At 47.0% G+C, this 16,465-nt stretch overlaps 1 protein-coding gene across 1 annotated transcript in view; it reads left to right on the top strand.

Annotated features, from left to right (window-relative positions):
- The window catches only part of LOC130335587 (uncharacterized), a 67,113-nt gene extending 50,874 nt beyond the window's left edge, over positions 1-16,239 (top strand). The window contains exons 6-7 of the mRNA XM_056553903.1: positions 10,550-10,676; positions 13,268-16,239. Of these exons, the coding sequence (XP_056409878.1) occupies positions 10,550-10,676; positions 13,268-15,123 (1,983 nt within the window). The 3' untranslated portion in view covers positions 15,124-16,239. The remainder of the gene's footprint in view (positions 1-10,549; positions 10,677-13,267) is intronic.
- The last annotated feature ends 226 nt before the right edge of the window (positions 16,240-16,465 follow it).

Raw genomic sequence — 16,465 nt, 5'->3', positions numbered from 1 at the left:
TAATGGAGGGGTCTGGTGAAGACTGGAGAGGTGACACTGCTGGGACATTATACAGTAATGGAGGGGTCTGGTAATGACTGGAGAGGTGACACTGCTGGGACATTATACAGTAATGGAGGGGTCTGGTGATGACTGGAGAGGTGACACTGCTGGAACATTATACAGTAATGGAGGGGTCTGGTGATGACTGGAGAGGTGACACTGCTGGGACATTATACAGTAATGGAGGGGTCTGGTGATGACTGGAGAGGTGACACTGCTGGGATGTTATACAGTAATGGAGGGGTCTGGTGATGATTAGAGAGGTGACACTGCTGGGACATTATACAGTAATGGAGGGGTCTGGTGATGACTGGAGAGGTGACACTGCTGGGACATACAGTAATGGAGGGGTCTGGTGATGACTGGAGAGGTGACACTGCTGGGACATTATACAGTAATGGAGGGGTCTGGTGATGATTAGAGAGGTGACACTGCTGGGACATTATACAGTAATGGAGTGGTCTGGTGATGTCTAGAGAGGTGACACTGCTGGGACATTAGACAGTAATGGAGGGGTCTGGTGAAGACTGGAGAGGTGACACTGCTGGGACATTATACAGTAATGGAGGGGTCTGGTAATGACTGGAGAGGTGACACTGCTGGGACATTATACAGTAATGGAGGGGTCTGGTGATGACTGGAGAGGTGACACTGCTGGAACATTATACAGTAATGGAGGGGTCTGGTGATGACTGGAGAGGTGACACTGCTGGGACATTATACAGTAATGGAGGGGTCTGGTGATGACTGGAGAGGTGACACTGCTGGGATGTTATACAGTAATGGAGGGGTCTGGTGATGATTAGAGAGGTGACACTGCTGGGACATTATACAGTAATGGAGGGGTCTGGTGATGACTGGAGAGGTGACACTGCTGGGACATACAGTAATGGAGGGGTCTGGTGATGACTGGAGAGGTGACACTGCTGGGACATTATACAGTAATGGAGGGGTCTGGTGATGACTGGAGAGATGACACTGCTGGGACATTATACAGTAATGGAGGGGTCTGGTGATGACTGGAGAGGTGACACTGCTGGGATATTATACAGTAATGAAGGGGTCTGGTGAGAATTAGAGAGGTGACACTGCTGGGAAATTATACAGTAATGGAAGGGTCTGGTGATGACTGGAGAGGGGACACTGCTGGGACATTATACAGTAATGGAGGGGTCTGGTGATGATTAGAGAGGTGACACTGCTGGGACGTTATACAGTAATGGAGGGGTCTGGTGATGTCTGGAGAGGTGACACTGCTGGGACGTTATACAGTAATGGAGGGGTCTGGTGATGACTGGAGAGGTGACACTGCTGGGACATTATACAGTAATGGAGGGGTCTGGTGATGATTAGAGAGGTGACACTGCTGGGACATTATACAGTAATGGAGGGGTCTGATGATGATTAGAGAGGTGACGCTGCTGGGACATTATACAGTAATGGAGGGGTCTGGTGATGACTGGAGAGGTGACACTGCTGGACATTATACAGTAATGGAGGGGTCTGGTGATGTCTGGAGAGGTGACACTGCTGGGACGTTATACAGTAATGGAGAGGTCTGGTGATGTCTGGAGAGGTGACACTGCTGGGACATTCTACAGTAATGGAGGGGTCTAGTGAATACTGGAGAGGTGACACTGCTGGGACATTATACAGTAATGGAGGGGTCTGGTGATGACTAGAGAGGTGACACTGCTGGGACATTATACAGTAATGGAGGGGTCTGGTGATGACTGGAGAGGTGACACTGCTGGGACATTATACAGTAATGGAGGGGTCTGGTGAAGACTGGAGAGGTGACACTGCTGGGACATTATACAGTAATGGAGGGGTCTGGTGATGATTAGAGAGGTGACACTGCTGGGACATTATACAGTAATGGAGTGGTCTGGTGATGTCTAGAGAGGTGACACTGCTGGGACATTAGACAGTAATGGAGGGGTCTGGTGAAGACTGGAGAGGTGACACTGCTGGGACATTATACAGTAGTGGAGGGGTCTGGTAATGACTGGAGAGGTGACACTGCTGGGACATTATACAGTAATGGAGGGGTCTGGTGATGACTGGAGAGGTGACACTGCTGGAACATTATACAGTAATGGAGGGGTCTGGTGATGATTAGAGAGGTGACACTGCTGGGACATTATACAGTAATGGAGGGGTCTGGTGATGACTGGAGAGGTGACACTGCTGGGACATTATACAGTAATGGAGGGGTCTGGTGATGATTAGAGAGGTGACACTGCTGGGACATTATACAGTAATGGAGGGGTCTGGTGATGACTGGAGAGGTGACACTGCTGGGACATACAGTAATGGAGGGGTCTGGTGATGACTGGAGAGGTGACACTGCTGGGACATTATACAGTAATGGAGGGGTCTGGTGATGACTGGAGAGGTGACACTGCTGGGACATTATACAGTAATGGAGGGGTCTGGTGATGACTGGAGAGGTGACACTGCTGGGATATTATACAGTAATGAAGGGGTCTGGTGAGGATTAGAGAGGTGACACTGCTGGGACATTATACAGTAATGGAAGGGTCTGGTGATGACTGGAGAGGGGACACTGCTGGGACATTATACAGTAATGGAGGGGTCTGGTGATGATTAGAGAAGTGACACTGCTGGGACGTTATACAGTAATGGAGGGGTCTGGTGATGTCTGGAGAGGTGACACTGCTGGGACGTTATACAGTAATGGAGGGGTCTGGTGATGACTGGAGAGGTGACACTGCTGGGACATTATACAGTAATGGAGGGGTCTGGTGATGATTAGAGAGGTGACACTGCTGGGACATTATACAGTAATGGAGGGGTCTGGTGATGATTAGAGAGGTGACGCTGCTGGGACATTATACAGTAATGGAGGGGTCTGGTGATGACTGGAGAGGTGACACTGCTGGACATTATACAGTAATGGAGGGGTCTGGTGATGTCTGGAGAGGTGACACTGCTGGGACGTTATACAGTAATGGAGAGGTCTGGTGATGTCTGGAGAGGTGACACTGCTGGGACATTCTACAGTAATGGAGGGGTCTAGTGAATACTGGAGAGGTGACACTGCTGGGACATTATACAGTAATGGAGGGGTCTGGTGATGACTGGAGAGGTGACACTGCTGGGACATTATACAGTAATGGAGGGGTCTGGTGATGACTGGAGAGGTGACACTGCTGGGACATTATACAGTAATGGAGGGGTCTGGTGATGGCTGGAGAGGTGACACTGCTGGGACATTATACAGTAATGGAGGGGTCTGGTGATGATTAGAGAGGTGACACTGCTGGGACATTATACAGTAATGGAGGGGTCTGGTGATGTCTGGAGAGGTGACACTGCTGGGACATTATACAGTAATGGAGGGGTCTGGTGATGGCTGGAGAGGTGACACTGCTGGGACATTATACAGTAATGGAGGGGTCTGGTGATGATTAGAGAGGTGACACTGCTGGGACATTATACAGTAATGGAGGGGTCTGGTGATGTCTGGAGAGGTGACACTGCTGGGACGTTATACAGTAATGGAGGGGTTTGGTGATGACTGGAGAGGTGACACTGCTGGGACATTATGCAGTAATGGAGGGGTCTGGTGATGATTAGAGAGGTGACACTGCTGGGACATTATACAGTAATGGAGGGGTCTGGGGATGATTAGAGAGGTGACACTGCGTGGACATTATACAGTAATGGAGGGGTCTGGTGATGACTGGAGAGGGGACACTGCTGGGACATTATACAGTAATGGAGGGGTCTGGTGATGATTAGAGAGGTGACACTGCTGGGACGTTATACAGTAATGGAGGGGTCTGGTGATGTCTGGAGAGGTGACACTGCTGGGACGTTATACAGTAATGGAGGGGTCTGGTGATGACTGGAGAGGTGACACTGCTGGGACATTATACAGTAATGGAGGGGTCTGGTGATGATTGGAGAGGTGACACTGCTGGGACATTATACAGTAATGGAGGGGTCTGGTGATGATTAGAGAGGTGACGCTGCTGGGACATTATACAGTAATGGAGGGGTCTGGTGATGACTGGAGAGGTGACACTGCTGGACATTATACAGTAATGGAGGGGTCTGGTGATGTCTGGAGAGGTGACACTGCTGGGACGTTATACAGTAATGGAGAGGTCTGGTGATGTCTGGAGAGGTGACACTGCTGGGACATTCTACAGTAATGGAGGGGTCTAGTGAATACTGGAGAGGTGACACTGCTGGGACATTATACAGTAATGGAGGGGTCTGGTGATGACTAGAGAGGTGACACTGCTGGGACATTATACAGTAATGGAGGGGTCTGGTGATGACTGGAGAGGTGACACTGCTGGGACATTATACAGTAATGGAGGGGTCTTGTGAAGACTGGAGAGGTGACACTGCTGGGACATTATACAGTAATGGAGGGGTCTGGTGATGATTAGAGAAGTGACACTGCTGGGACATTATACAGTAATGGAGTGGTCTGGTGATGTCTAGAGAGGTGACACTGCTGGGACATTAGACAGTAATGGAGGGGTCTGGTGAAGACTGGAGAGGTGACACTGCTGGGACATTATACAGTAATGGAGGGGTCTGGTAATGACTGGAGAGGTGACACTGCTGGGACATTATACAGTAATGGAGGGGTCTGGTGATGACTGGAGAGGTGACACTGCTGGAACATTATACAGTAATGGAGGGGTCTGGTGATGACTGGAGAGGTGACACTGCTGGGACATTATACAGTAATGGAGGGGTCTGGTGATGACTGGAGAGGTGACACTGCTGGGATGTTATACAGTAATGGAGGGGTCTGGTGATGATTAGAGAGGTGACACTGCTGGGACATTATACAGTAATGGAGGGGTCTGGTGATGACTGGAGAGGTGACACTGCTGGGACATACAGTAATGGAGGGGTCTGGTGATGACTGGAGAGGTGACACTGCTGGGACATTATACAGTAATGGAGGGGTCTGGTGATGACTGGAGAGGTGACACTGCTGGGACATTATACAGTAATGGAGGGGTCTGGTGATGGCTGTAGAGGTGACACTGCTGGGATATTATACAGTAATGAAGGGGTCTGGTGAGAATTAGAGAGGTGACACTGCTGGGAAATTATACAGTAATGGAAGGGTCTGGTGATGACTGGAGAGGGGACACTGCTGGGACATTATACAGTAATGGAGGGGTCTGGTGATGAGTAGAGAGGTGACACTGCTGGGACGTTATACAGTAATGGAGGGGTCTGGTGATGTCTGGAGAGGTGACACTGCTGGGACATTATACAGTAATGGAGGGGTCTGGTGATGTCTGGAGAGGTGACACTGCTGGGACGTTATACAGTAATGGAGGGGTCTGGTGATGACTGGAGAGGTGACACTGCTGGGACATTATACAGTAATGGAGGGGTCTGGTGATGATTAGAGAGGTGACACTGCTGGGACATTATACAGTAATGGAGGGGTCTGGTGATGATTAGAGAGGTGACGCTGCTGGGACATTATACAGTAATGGAGGGGTCTGGTGATGACTGGAGAGGTGACACTGCTGGACATTATACAGTAATGGAGGGGTCTGGTGATGTCTGGAGAGGTGACACTGCTGGGACGTTATACAGTAATGGAGAGGTCTGGTGATGTCTGGAGAGGTGACACTGCTGGGACATTCTACAGTAATGGAGGGGTCTAGTGAATACTGGAGAGGTGACACTGCTGGGACATTATACAGTAATGGAGGGGTCTGGTGATGACTAGAGAGGTGACACTGCTGGGACATTATACAGTAATGGAGGGGTCTGGTGATGACTGGAGAGGTGACACTGCTGGGACATTATACAGTAATGGAGGGGTCTGGTGAAGACTGGAGAGGTGACACTGCTGGGACATTATACAGTAATGGAGGGGTCTGGTGATGATTAGAGAGGTGACACTGCTGGGACATTATACAGTAATGGAGTGGTCTGGTGATGTCTAGAGAGGTGACACTGCTGGGACATTAGACAGTAATGGAGGGGTCTGGTGAAGACTGGAGAGGTGACACTGCTGGGACATTATACAGTAATGGAGGGGTCTGGTAATGACTGGAGAGGTGACACTGCTGGGACATTATACAGTAATGGAGGGGTCTGGTGATGACTGGAGAGGTGACACTGCTGGAACATTATACAGTAATGGAGGGGTCTGGTGATGACTGGAGAGGTGACACTGCTGGGACATTATACAGTAATGGAGGGGTCTGGTGATGACTGGAGAGGTGACACTGCTGGGATGTTATACAGTAATGGAGGGGTCTGGTGATGGCTGGAGAGGTGACACTGCTGGGACATTATACAGTAATGGAGGGGTCTGGTGATGATTAGAGAGGTGACACTGCTGGGACATTATACAGTAATGGAGGGGTCTGGTGATGTCTGGAGAGGTGACACTGCTGGGACATTATACAGTAATGGAGGGGTCTGGTGATGGCTGGAGAGGTGACACTGCTGGGACATTATACAGTAATGGAGGGGTCTGGTGATGATTAGAGAGGTGACACTGCTGGGACATTATACAGTAATGGAGGGGTCTGGTGATGTCTGGAGAGGTGACACTGCTGGGACGTTATACAGTAATGGAGGGGTTTGGTGATGACTGGAGAGGTGACACTGCTGGGACATTATGCAGTAATGGAGGGGTCTGGTGATGATTAGAGAGGTGACACTGCTGGGACATTATACAGTAATGGAGGGGTCTGGGGATGATTAGAGAGGTGACACTGCGTGGACATTATACAGTAATGGAGGGGTCTGGTGATGACTGGAGAGGTGACACTGCTGGACATTATACAGTAATGGAGGGGTCTGGTGGTGACTGGAAAGATAACACTGCTGGGACATTATACAGTAATGGAGGGGTCTGGTGATGATTAGAGGGGTAACACTGCTGGGACATTATACAGTAATGGAGGGGTCTGGTGATGAGAGGTGACACTGCTGGGACATTATACAGTAATGGAGGGGTCTGGTGATGATTAGAGAGGTGACACTGCTGGGACATTATACGGAAATGGAGGGGACTGGTGATGATTAGAGAGGTGACACTGGTGGACATTATACAGTAATGGAGGGGTCTGGTGATGATTAGAGAGGTGACACTGCTGGGACATTATACAGTAATGGAGGGGTCTGGTGATGACTGGAGAGGTGACACTGCTGGGACATTATACAGTAATGGAGGGGTCTGGTGATGACTGGAGAGGTGACACTGCTGGGACATTATACGGTAATGGAGGGGTCTGGTGATGACTGGAGAGGTGACACTGCTGGGACATTATACAGTAATGGAGGGGTCAGGTGATGACTGGAGAGGTGACACTGCTGGGACATTATACAGTAATGGAGGGGTCTGGTGATGATTAGAGAGGTGACACTGCTGGGACATTATATAGTAATGGAGGGGTCTGGTGATGATTAGAGAGGTGACACTGCTGGACATTACATAGTAATGGAGGGGTCTGGTGATGACTGGAGAGGCGACACTGCTTGGACATTATACAGTAATGGAGGGGTCTGGTGATGACTGGAGAGGTGACACTGTTGGGACATTATACAGTAATAGAGGGGTCTGGTGATGACTGGAGAGGTGACACTGCTGGGACATTATACAGTAATGGATGGGTCTGGTGATGACTGGAGAGGTGACACTGCTGGGACATTATACAGTAATGGAGGGGTCTGGTGATGAGAGGTGACACTGCTGGGACATTATACAGTAATGGAGGGGTCTGGTGATGATTAGAGAGGTGACACTGCTGGGACATTATACGGAAATGGAGGGGTCTGGTGATGATTAGAGAGGTGACACTGCTGGACATTATACAGTAATGGAGGGGTCTGGTGGTGACTGGAGAGGTGACACTGCTGGGACATTATACAGTAATGGAGGGGTCTGGTGATGATTAGAGGGGTAACACTGCTGGGACATTATACAGTAATGGAGGGGTCTGGTGATGACTGGAGAGGTGACACTGCTGGGACATTATATAGTAATGGAGGGGTCTGGTGATGACTGGAGAGGTGACACTGCTGGGAAATTATACAGTAATGGAGGGGTCTGGTGGTGATTAGAGCGGTGACACTGCTGGGACATTATACAGTAATGGAGGGGTCTGGTGATGATTAGAGAGGTGACATTGCTGGGACATTATACAGTAATGGAGGGGTCTGGTGATGACTGGAGAGGTGACACTGCTGGGACATTATACAGTAATGGAGGGGTCTGGTGATGACTGGAGAGGTGACACTGCTGGGACATTATACAGTAATGGAGGGGTCTGGTGATGACTGGAGAGGTGACACTGCTGGGACATTATGCAGTAATGGAGGGGTCTGGTAATGACTGGAGAGGTGACACTGCTGGGACATTATATAGTAATGGAGGGGTCTGGTGATGACTGGAGAGGTGACACTGCTGGGACATTATACAGTAATGGAGGGGTCTGGTGATGACTGGAGAGGTGACACTGCTGGGACATTGTACAGTAATGGAGTGGTCTGGTGATGACTGGAGAGGTGACACTGCTGGACATTATACAGTAATGGAGGGGTCTGGTGATGACTGGAGAGGTGACACTGCTGGGACATTATACAGTAATGGAGGGGTCTGGTGATGACTGGAGAGGTGACACTGCTGGGACATTATACAGTAATGGAGGGGTCTGGTGATGACTGGAGAGGTGACACTGCTGGGACATTATACAGTAATGGAGGAGTCTGGTGATGAGAGGTGACACTGCTGGGACATTATACAGTAATGGAGGGGTCTGGTGATGATTAGAGAGGTGACACTGTTGGGACATTATACGGAAATGGAGGGGTCTGGTGATGATTAGAGAGGTGACACTGGTGGACATTATACAGTAATGGAGGGGTCTGGTGATGATTAGAGAGGTGACACTGCTGGGACATTATACAGTAATGGAGGGGTCTGGTGATGACTGGAGAGGTTACACTGCTGGGACATTATACAGTAATGGAGGGGTCTGGTGATGACTGGAGAGGTGACACTGCTGGGACATTATACGGTAATGGAGGGGTCTGGTGATGATTGGAGAGGTGACACTGTTGGGACATTATACAGTAATAGAGGGGTCTGGTGATGACTGGAGAGGTGACACTGCTGGGACATTATACAGTAATGGATGGGTCTGGTGATGACTGGAGAGGTGACACTGCTGGGACATTATACAGTAATGGAGGGGTCTGGTGATGAGAGGTGACACTGCTGGGACATTATACAGTAATGGAGGGGTCAGGTGATGACTGGAGAGGTGACACTGCTGGGACATTATACAGTAATGGAGGGGTCTGGTGATGATTAGAGAGGTGACACTGCTGGGACATTATATAGTAATGGAGGGGTCTGGTGATGATTAGAGAGGTGACACTGCTGGACATTACATAGTCATGGAGGGGTCTGGTGATGACTGGAGAGGCGACACTGCTGGGACATTATACAGTAATGGAGGGGTCTGGTGATGATTAGAGAGGTGACACTGCTGGGACATCATACAGTAATAGAGGGGTCTGGTGATGACTGGAGAGGTGACACTGCTGGGACATTATACAGTAATGGAGGGGTCTGGTGATGACTGGAGAGGTGACACTGCTGGGACATTATACAGTAATGGAGGAGTCTGGTGATGAGAGGTGACACTGCTGGGACATTATACAGTAATGGAGGGGTCTGGTGATGATTAGAGAGGTGACACTGCTGGGACATTATACGGAAATGGAGGGGTCTGGTGATGATTAGAGAGGTGACACTGGTGGACATTATACAGTAATGGAGGGGTCTGGTGATGACTGGAGAGGTGACACTGCTGGGACATTATACAGTAATGGAGGGGTCTGGGGATGATTAGAGAGGTGACACTGCTGGGACATTATACAGTAATGGAGGGGTCTGGTGATGACTGGAGAGGTGACACTGCTGGGACATTATACGGTAATGGAGGGGTCTGGTGATGACTGGAGAGGTGACACTGCTGGGACATTATACAGTAATGGAGGGGTCTGGTGATGACTGGAGAGGTGACACTGCTGGGACATTATACAGTAATGGAGGGGTCAGGTGATGACTGGAGAGGTGACACTGCTGGGACATTATACAGTAATGGAGGGGTCTGGTGATGATTAGAGAGGTGACACTGCTGGGACATTATATAGTAATGGAGGGGTCTGGTGATGATTAGAGAGGTGACACTGCTGGACATTATATAGTAATGGAGGGGTCTGGTGATGACTGGAGAGGTGACACTGCTGGGACATTATACAGTAATGGAGGGGTCTGGTGATGATTAGAGAGGTGACACTGCTGGGACATTATACAGTAATGGAGGGGTCTGGTGATGATTAGAGAGGTGACACTGCTGGACATTATACAGTAATGGAGGGGTCTGGGGATGATTAGAGAGGTGACACTGCTGGACATTATACAGTAATGGAGGGGTCTGGTGATGACGGTATCATTGTGTGTCAGGTTCCTATAAGGTGTCAGGATGTGGCGGTCTATTTCTCCATGGAGGAGTGGGAGTATGTAGAAGGACACAAGGATCTGTACCAGGACATAATCATGATGGAGGATCAGCGGCCCTGCATATCATCGGGTAAGGAAATATACCTCCAATAAGTAGAAAAGGTTTTCTAACTTCCCATTTGTCGGGTTGAGGAGATTATCCAGTATTGGGGCTATGGTGGGGAAATTAAGAACAACCTTCTCTTTCCTGGCCCTGATTCCCGTAGCTCCTGTTCGTCTCTTTCTCGCCCTTTATTAGTTTCTCTTTCCTTCTTCCGAGATGAGTGTTTCTTGCAGGACCTTCCCAATCAGCCAATTACTGGCCAAGACGGGACACCGGGCACCAGTGATTGGCTTTGCCGGCAGGTCCTGTTCCATATCATCGTCTTGGAGGCAGAAAGAGGAAAGAATATTGGGGACCAGAAAGACACGAACAGGAGTTACAGGGAATCAGGGCAGGTAAGTGGAGGTTTGTCTTTATTTCCCCTACCCTAGCACCATATTATGGAAAAAATAAAATAAACTGCATAAGGCTGGGTTCACATGACGTTTTGGCAATACAGTTTTCTATCAGGTTTTTTAAACCGGACCAAATCGTATGCGACCGTGTGCTAAAAAAGAAAATGTATACGGTTGGAAAATGTGTGTCAGGTTGCATAAAGTTTTTTTTAAAGAAAATCCAATCCAGTTTTAACATTTATTTTATTTTTAAATAAAGTTCCTATTGTTCTAATGAAATTAGTCCTGTAGGATTGCTATGCGCATGTGCAAAGAACCTATAGTGAAAACCGGATTGAACCATAGACACCTACGGTCCTCGTTGACTTTCATGTTAAAACAACCGTATACGGCTACAATATGGTTTTTCACCCGGACAGAAAGCCGTGGTCGACCGCAGGAGATTGGCGGCGGGACCCGGCTGTCAATCACAGCCGGAGTCCCGCTGCAGCTGCCGGAGTCGCGATCGCGCCGGTCCTGGCAGCATTAACCCCGTAGATACCGTGAACAATCCTGATCACGGCATCTATGGTGTTGACAGGGGGAGCGCTCTCTCCCTGTTCACCAACTGCGGCGCCACGATACGATCGCGGGTCGCCGTTGGTTGCTATGGCAGCAGGAGGTCAGATCACGATCTCCTGTCTGCCTGCTACGGAAGCCTGTGAGATCCAGCCAGAGGCTGTACAGTGTGCAGCTGATCGGGTCGTACTGTAATGCAGTAACAATGTATTGTAGCATAGTATAACCAGTAAAAAGTGTAAAAAAAATTTATAAAAATTCTTCAATAAAAGTATGAAGTGTAAGAAAAAAAAAAATGCCCATTTCCCAATAAAAGCCGTGTATTATCACCAAAAAAGATCAAAAACGCAAATCATATACATAATAGGTATTGCCACATCCGTAATGTTTTGTACTATTAAACTATAATGTAAATTATCCCGCACGGTGATCGCTGTAAAAAAAAAACGGCTACATTTGCCAATTTTGGTACAAATAGCGGAATAAAAAAGATCAAAAGGAAGCATGTATCGCAAAAATGATACCAATAAAAAGTAGAGCTCATCCCGCAAAAAATAAGCCCTCACTCAATGGCGTCGGATGAAAAATAAAAAACTTACGGCTGTTGGAAAATGAATGGCAGAAAAATAATTTTGCTCAGAAAAAGAACATAGAAAGCGACATAACATGGGCATCGCCATAATCGTAGCGACCCCAAGAATATATATAAAATCACTTTTTCCGCACAGTGTACACAAAAAAAATTAAAAAAAAGCCACAAATTTTCCAGTTTTTCACAATATTTTGAAGTTTTTCACAAAAAATGCACCACGTACATAAAGTACAATATGTCACGAAAAAATAATCTCAGAATTGCCCCGCTCAGAAAAAGCGTTCTAAAGTTATTACCATTTAAAGAAAGAGATACCTGTCGAATTAAAAAAAAAAGAGCCTGGTCATTGAGGTAAAAAATGGATCCGTCCTTAAGGGGTTAAAGGGGTACTTCGGTGGAAGACTTTATTTTATAATCAACTGATGCCAGAAAGTTAAGCAGATTTATAAATTACTTCTATTAAAAAATCTCAATCCTTCCAGTACTTATTAGCAGCTGTATACTACAGAGGAAATTCTTTTCTTTTTGGATTTCTTTTCTGTCACGACCACAGTGCTCTCTGCTGACACCTCTGTCCATGTCAGGAACTGTCCAGAGTAGGAGAAATTCCCCATAACAAACCTATGCAGTTCCTAAAATGGACAGAGGTGTCAGCAGAGAGTACTGTGACAGAAAAGAAATGCGAAAAGAAAAAGAATTTCCTTTGTAGTATACAGCCAATAATAAGTACTGGAAGGATTAAGACTTTTTAATAGAAGTAATTTACAAATCTGTTTAACTTTCTGGCACCAGTTGATAAAAAAAAATAAAAAATTACACTGGAGTACCCCTTTAATGTCAAAGGGAACCATTGGTGTCTGTTGAGCATGAGACTGAAGTGAATGGACTGTTTGAACGAGGTCCTGACCGGAGACGCCAATGCAGATATGAACGAGGCCTAATAAGTCCTGAATTGTCCAAAGCGAAGCATCGTAGCAGAAGTCCGTCAATAAATGGAATGTTTTTGAAATGTTGGCTTTGTGAATGGTCCATTAAGTATGGAAAGAATAATATCTGTGACTTTATTTTTACAGGTCTCCCATGTGACAAGGCGTCCCTTCCAGGAGTTTGTATAAATTGTTCCAAACAAGATAAAAGTATTTATAGTGGCCAGAAATCTCCGTGCCATGAAATGTGCAAAATAGAACCGGCAAAAAATGTTTTAGGATCAACAAACTCAAGAGACAAAATAGAAAACCTAGAACATAATGGCTCCTATTCAGACGTGTCAACATTTATTAAAGAGGAACCAGTCTCCGATGATGGAGGAGACATCACAAACTCCTGCGGTAACACAGAACAGTATGTATGTATGGCGGAACGTGTGACGTCTGAAGGAGACGTTCCACCAGATGTCAATCAGTCTACACGGGCAGGAGGCGACCAGCACTGTCCATCTACTCCTAGTGACACCTACACATATACACAACATACGCCGAACAATCCAACTATTCATCGAGAAGTGGAATGTACAGCGCAAAAAAGAATGTATACCCCAGAAAGTATCTCGGCTAACACGTGTAATATACCCGAGGATCATACACAATACACAGCTACTTGTCTTATGGTGGAGCCACTGGATGGTGTACAATATAGAACTACTCTTATTATGGTGGAGCCAGAGGATAATGCACAATACACGTCTACTCATACTACGGTGGAGCCATTGGGTCATGGACAATACACATCTACTCATATTAAGGTGGAGCCATTGGATGATACACAATATACTTCTACTCATATTAAGGTGGAGCCAGAGGATAATCCACAACACACGCCTACTCGTACTAAGGTGGAGCCATTGGGTCATGGACAATACTCAACTACTCATATTAAGGTGGAGCCATTGGATGATACACAATATACTTCTACTCATATTATGGTGGAGCCATTGGGTCATGAACAATACTCAACTAGTCATACTATGGTGGAGCCAGAGGATCATACACAATACTCAACTACTCGTATTAAAGTGGAGCCAGAGGATCATACACAATACACAACTACTTGTACTAAGGTTGAGCCATTGGATCATGGACAATGCACGTCTACTCGTATTAAGGTGGAGCCATTGGATGATACACAATACATAACTACTTGTATTAAGGTGGAGCCAGATGGTCATACACAGTACAGAACTACTCACATTAAGGTGGAGCCAGATGATCATACACAATACACGTCTACTCGTATTATGGTGGAGCCATTGGATGATACACAATACACGTCTACTCGTATTATAGTGGAGCCATTGGATGATACACAGTACCAAACTCCTTGTATAAAGGTGGAGCCAGACGACCATACACAATACACATATCTACAACAACATCCATACCCTCCTATTACCGAGGCATGTGACAGAGCAGATGCCACCAACACGTCTGTGCCGACAGATCCTATACAGCAATACCCATCAATTCACATCAAGGAAGAACCAGTCTCCTTGGTGGAAAGAGATGTCCTCAATGTAACGTCCTATAGATGCATCGAGTGCTCCGAAGTCTTCACAGCCAAGTTAGATCTTATCTGTCATCAAAACATTCACAAAATAGAGAAACTGAAGTGTCCGGAATGTGGAAAATACTTCTCCAATATGTCCAATCTTTCCAATCATATCAGGAGCCACACGGGAGAGAAGCCTTACTCCTGCCCCGCCTGTGCGAAACGTTTCACCAGGAAGAGCACGCTCATTATACACCAGAGGATCCACACCGGAGAGAAGCCCTTTGTCTGCTTAGAATGTGGACGAAGCTTTCCCGGTAGAGGATATCTGAGGAAACATCAAAAGGTGCATAAACCCAAGAGGCCCATGACTGTCCGGACCCTCCTCCACATGCCGATGACCCTCATAGTAGACTCTAATGTGGCCCCGCTGCAGATAAGCTGACTCTAGTACATCAACATGGACGTGGAACAAGCTGTCCAGTGTTTCACGGTGCTGGTTACCAGGACAGACATGGACTATGGGGATCTCTGCACTATGGACACGTTTTTTTCCCATGAATAAAAAAAAAAAACACAACACGGTTGGTGTTTCGGTTTAGTTTAAGAGTGCAACTTAGACATCGACCAATAATCGGTACAATACCCGGCATTTAACAGATCTTAGAATTTCTGTAATATAGTTGTTTATTTTTGAAGCAGAGTCAAGGTGTTTTCTCGTTGTTCTTAAAGGCCTTCTACTTGGAAGAACTTGTCAGGAATAGGGAAATAAATAGGACGAAAGAAGAAACTTACACTGAACTATGATGGCCGCGTCATTCTTGTTTCAGGGGGTTCCGCCTAAAAGGTCGTAACATAAAACAGTCTCCTCTAGAGGTCATGTTCTCCATCTGATCCTAATTGTGGGAGCCACCACACTTCTCGGGGAGATGAGCCACTACTCTTCTCGGGGAGATGAGCCACCACACTTCTCGGGGAGATGAGCCACCACTCTTCTCGGGGAGATGAGCCACCACTCTTCTCGGGGAGATGAGCCACCACTAGGGGAGTCCAACAGCAGCTCTCTCACCCCTCCCACTGGCTGAACGTGTATGGAGGATTGAGTGGGATGGCGAGCTATTCAACCAACACCTACTCTACCTTATTTGGCCAGCTTTTTGTATAATTCACCCAGCTTTATTACAATCCTGTTTTTGTAGAGTCATAATAGGATTCAAGTCAAGTAGTGGTCTCTGAATATGTAGCCCTCCAGTTGTTGCAAAACTACAACATCCAGCATGCCCGGACAGCCAACAGCTCAGCGTGCGTGTTATTCAGTGGGGAGAGGAGAGAAACCTGCAAACATCTCAGGCGGCAGATTATGGCTAGAGACGAGAAAAGGATCAGACGTTGAAATCAGGGGGTCCCCATACACGTCAGTTGGTGGTCCAGATGACTTCAATGTATATGGGGGACCTTTACATGCAGCAGATTGACTCTATTTAGGGTAACTCTTTCCTGCCTGTGGTTTAGCACGTTTGGTAGCCAGGAAAATGTTCTGACATCTAGTGCAAAAAAAAACCTAAACCATAAAAAAAAAATACATAAAATAAATATATAGATAATTGTTTTATTAAATTATTTACATATATATAATCAAATCTCTACATTTGATTTAGTTGAATTGCATGAGATAAGACATTTGTGCCTGTAAGTCAGTGTTTCCCAACCAGGGTGCCTCCCACTGATGCAAAACTACAACTCCCAGCATGCTCTCCTGTCAAGAAGTTGTGTAGCCCTCGTTATCA

The sequence above is a fragment of the Hyla sarda genome, unplaced genomic scaffold (assembly GCF_029499605.1).
Source record: "Hyla sarda isolate aHylSar1 unplaced genomic scaffold, aHylSar1.hap1 scaffold_452, whole genome shotgun sequence".
Classification (NCBI taxonomy): domain Eukaryota; kingdom Metazoa; phylum Chordata; class Amphibia; order Anura; family Hylidae; genus Hyla; species Hyla sarda.
Note: the sequence above shows the minus strand (reverse complement) of the source record. Positions and strands in the feature narration are given on the sequence as shown.